The 5000-nt window shown below is 40.5% G+C and overlaps 1 protein-coding gene across 1 annotated transcript; it reads left to right on the top strand.

Annotated features, from left to right (window-relative positions):
- The first annotated feature begins 2033 nt into the window (after positions 1-2033).
- Positions 2034-3879, top strand: LOC138027006 (fibrinogen C domain-containing protein 1-like). Its single transcript, XM_068874485.1, has 3 exons — positions 2034-2197; positions 2713-2763; positions 2872-3879. The coding sequence occupies exons 1-3, from the start codon at positions 2162-2164 to the stop codon at positions 3349-3351; spliced, it is 567 nt and encodes a 188-aa protein (XP_068730586.1). The 5' UTR covers positions 2034-2161; the 3' UTR covers positions 3352-3879.
- The last annotated feature ends 1121 nt before the right edge of the window (positions 3880-5000 follow it).

Below are 5000 nucleotides of genomic sequence, written 5' to 3'. Positions count from 1 at the left end.
TGGCAAGGCTCCAGGTGATGATGGTATAACCACTGAGATGCTGAAAACCCTCGAAGACTTTGGCGTAGATAAACTCACCTATTTATACAACGACATATACTCTACAGGCATTTTTCCCGACGAGCTACTGATGTCCGTATTTATCACCTTGTCTAAAGAGCCAAGAGCCACTGACCGTTCAAACTACAGAATAAGAATGATCGTGATGCCTCATACGCTCAAAATCTTTTTGAAAATTATTCCATACAGAATTGAATCAATGCACGTCAACTGTCGAAGAGGCGATGACACTCCCAGATACCAGATACCAGATTCTAGGCTTTGGCTACCCTATCCTAGAGTAAACTGCTTGAAAACCATACCCTTCACAGCGGCACATACCTATATAGCTATGGCAGTACCCCCCTCCCCCCTCCCGGGGGGTTTCTGGCCCTCTGATGACGAACATTTTTGACATTATCATCAACGGTGACAGCCCGAATTTTTCATGGAAGGTAACAAATTGAACAAGCGCCAGGAAAGATGCAGCCACAATGCCGCCCACAAGGACATTGGCACGGTATTTAAACTTCAGTTACAGAGAAGGAGTCATAAGGCTCAAGTTTTTGTGGAACAACAGCAACAACAAACGCTGGAACTTGAAATTTCAGCTGCAGTGTCAGCAATCGGCCATTAGGTTTTCTGCTTTGTTTGACAGTCGAGCTCTGTGACGGGTGACGAGAATGACTTTTTGAGAATCCAATTTTTGAATTTTGCTGTGTATTTAGCTGGTACTTGAATTGAAAAGCATACAGATGATCACTTTTGCAAAATAACATAAGCAATTCAAATTGCTTGGGGATGTTCTCCCATTTCTGAAATTCTGTAGGTCGAAAATTTGTCACCACGTCGCCGCGTCCCCACGTCCCCGAGTCCCCGCGTCCCCAAGTCCTCACGTCTCCACGTCCCCGAGTCCTTAAGTCCCCACGACCCGAGTCCCCACGTCCCCTTTCCCCGCGTCCCCACCCCACTTTTCGTTTTTACGTGTAACAGAAACATACCGTTTAGTCGTGCGTGATCGTTCTGCAACTCGCATTAAACGGTGAAATAAGCCACACTAAAACCAATTTCATTCTGTTTTATTACCGACCTTAAATGACACTTTTAATACACAAAGGTAAATTCGTAAATAACATAATGCGAGGAATGCATTTCGTTTCCGTCCGCCTAGCGATCGAAGATGGACAAAACCCTGACTCACCCCCGTCAATCCTGTGAAATAGGAGTGTAAAACTATCGCGTCCCACACCAAATGCTAACCATCGAAGTGACTAGTGTCTTTGTTGTATCATTTCCAGGTCCAACGCAAAAAGAAACTAACATTTTATATCCGCCCACCACGCCATCTCACTATGTGTTATATGTCCGATCTACTCGAATGTGCGAACTTTCGAGGTTGGTTTACATCAAAAGTCACCTGATACTACACGTGAAACCTGACGCTCAGAAGGCAATTGTCACACGTGATGGGCAAGTGTATCGTTGAACCTGGATCGGCCGTAATGACTTCTGAGAACAGCTCTTGTGAAATCACAATGTCGGCAATATGCTACGAGAAGGCCAAGACTAAAACCCCAGTTTTCTCATACTTCTTGAGAATTGCAACTGTAAACAAACAAATTAAGAATAAATTTGGATTTCCGCAATTTTTGTTGAAGAAGTCGTAAGACAAGCAATAATATACAATATTATTGTACTTCACTACAATGAGCAATCAAAACTCATATCAGGAATATGCAAGATTGTTTCAGTGCGTATTCAATTCCACTGCAAAATGCAGCCTCGCAATACTGTTTTTTTGCAATTGATAGGGGCCTTTAAGTTATGAGCTGAAGCTGATTATTATTATTATTATTATTATCTTTAATAAAGTTTTCTTGATATTTTGTGTTGTCTGTACAAGTGTTGCTGTCGAACAAACCGATCCCTAATTTCTTGACCTCCGAGTGCTTTGAGCCAATATAATTGTTGTTCTGTTCGCCTTGTTTGAAAACCCTGGTCACCTTACAATAGAGTTTATTTTGACAGAGTAGGCTGTTGTGTGCAAACTAGTCTTGTAGTCAGTTGCTTTCCACACAGGCTTAGAACTGTGCGCTCGATTTGTTGTGAGTTTGTGGCTTCGATGATGTTTCTGCTATTTTCAGGTCTCGTCCTTCTGGTAAGTTAAGTCACACTTCCCACAGTGAGCGTGATAAAAAAAACATTTCATCTTACGGAGCACTTCGAGTTTGACTTTCCCCGAAAGGGTAATCGCCGAAATGCTTACGGTTAGCCCCGATGTTGCAAACTTCAGCCGACATTTTGCTATTCGCAACTCAACTAACCGAACTTAGAGTTATCTGATGCCATTTATTACAATCAATATTCGTGGTAGACATCTTAAGATGTCGAGCATTAGTTTATGAACAGATTCCTGTGAACTCTGCACGGTGGAATTCGGCCATGAGAAGTCAATGAATTCAGTAAGCACTAATACGAGAGAAAATTCTTGATTGTCTCCAGCCGAAGAAGACCTAGGTCTTGGTCGCGTTGATTTGAATGAGCGTGCCAATATGGGAAAGAAAATCCGAAAACCATTCTTCGTCATTCTCAATTCCATGCTCGCTCAAGTGCAGCTGCAAGAACAGGAAAGCTGGGTATTAATTAGCGAAAAAAAACAATTCTATTTTTTAGAGTCTTGAGGTTGGACACAATGTAGAAGGAGCTCTTCCAATGGGATGTAAGGTAAGACAACACTTTGAGTACTCAAAAGCCAATCTTCTGATAAAATACCTCTGCACCAAAACCCTGGAGAAAAAGTCTTCTCAGGGATGAATCTTTTTCGTATTTTAGGGAGGGAACTGTCACAATTCATTTTTAATCACCCCAGATGTATTGCGTCCTACCTCTTGCTTGGATTATCTGTTAAAAGGACAGTCCAATTGTGGCATCTACCGACTTTATGACAACGCGGGGAACAGCTTCCCAGCTTTCTGTGACCTGAATTCCGAACCCGGTACAGCCTGGACCCTGGTCATATCTTGCTCTTGGGGAACTCAGTATCGCTCACTTGCTGCTTTCAAGAACACACGACTCAAGTTTGGCGCTCCTGTGAATGAGTATGCTATTAACTGGAATGTCTATCGCCTGAGCTTGACACGAATGAGATCCCTGCAGAGTCACTCCACTCACTGGCGAGCAACACGTAGTTACCCAACTCACTGCGTGGATTTCACTGACTACGTTCGCGGAACTTTTAGCGCCTTCGGATCATTCAAGTTTTCCGGTAAACGAGGGAAAGATGACTCGATAAAAATCGTCTCGATGAAATAGGTACTCAATCTTGCACGAAGACGTGACTGGTTTAAAAAAACCAACCTCGTTCTTAAAATTAGACTCGTTTAAAAGACCCGTCGGAAAACGAGACTGGTTTGAAAAGACTCGTTTGGGACCGCTAGAAAAGACCCGTTCGGATAGACTTGTTCGATAAACGAGACTCGTTCGGAAAATGAGACTCGTTCGGAAAACGAGACTTGTTCGCAAAACGTGACTCGTTCGTGAAAACCAGACTCGTTTGTGAAGGGAGGTTAATTTTGGTTTTTATTTCACTGTAAATGGTAATGTAAATATCAAGAATATTATTTTAGTTGCAGTCTTACGAAAATATAGATGTTGTCCAGAAACTCTGGCTTTAAACTTTCTTAACTTTGAAGACAAAATTGCCATGTATTTGGGGGATGTCAATGAGGCAGGGGGCAATGAATTCTCATTTCATTTGGAGTGGAATGGTTTATTTCAAATACTCTTATTTTTCAGCAACTAACTAACAAATTGTTTGTCCAAATATTACTAAAGTAAAGAATAAAAAGATAATTATTATAGTCATTCTCAAGTTGTACCATTTGTGTACTTAAAAATCAGTTTATTTCCTACTACTGCAATCTGTTTCATCCTTTGGAATTTTCTTTTCTCAACAATAGCCAACAAATGGGTTGCTCATAAGGTATAATAAAGTGCTTCTACCATTCTACCTAGAAACTACAACACGATCTTAATGATCAGAATATATGCAAAAATTGGCAATGGAAGTATTGAGTATGAAAATAACACAAACTTCTAAAAGGCCGAGGCTATCAGGGATAACGTTCAGGGGCACTTTCCACTTCAGCGGTGGGAAGTAAAAAAGAACAGCCCTTTCCACTAGAAATTTCTTTGAATTAAAATAGTAATAATAATAATAATAATAATAATAATAGTAATAATAATAATAATGATAATAATAATAGTAATAAATGGAAGCACTGGTGCCACTAGCATAATCCCCGATTCCTTGTTGCTAATTGTAGAATCCAGGCTCTTACACACTTGCCCTGTTTCATTTGGCTGTGAAATTAAGTCTTGCTGTTCCTTTTTATAAAAAATTGTCATCTGTAGTGATGGATAGCGCCCCTAAAAACAACATTATTTACGGCTAAAAACGATACCATCAATTAACAACGCTTTGCTCCACCAGTTGCTCTTGACTGTATATATTTGGTCCATCCAAAAAATGCAGGATGAAAGGAAAAAATTTAAATTACTCACAATACGCTACAATCTGCGACACAACTCGGTGGACCATTTTTTAGGCCGTGCTTAAAAACTACCACATTAATTACCTACCCCCTCTCCCGCATTCAATGCTGCACAAGCATAGCAAACAGACTCATTTATCAGGCGAAAGTGGATCAAAGTAAAAACTATTCAGAAATGCAAAGTGTGGGCTTGTGTCGGAGATTGTAGGCGAATCTTTCGTTCAGACAATATTCCGTTCTACTTTATCGTCCGGAAAATACACGCATTATTCTATACACAAACTAAAACACGATCTATATCGCATAACTTATAAATATACGAAAAAGATTATAAACTTTATTTCAATTTTCCCCTCCACATCAACCCAACGGTTTAATTGTGAAAGGTTACACCCCCACATCATTCCC

This window comes from Montipora capricornis, chromosome 12 (assembly GCF_036669925.1).
Source record: "Montipora capricornis isolate CH-2021 chromosome 12, ASM3666992v2, whole genome shotgun sequence".
Classification (NCBI taxonomy): Eukaryota; Metazoa; Cnidaria; class Anthozoa; order Scleractinia; family Acroporidae; genus Montipora; species Montipora capricornis.
This window is presented reverse-complemented; position numbering and strand designations above follow the sequence as displayed.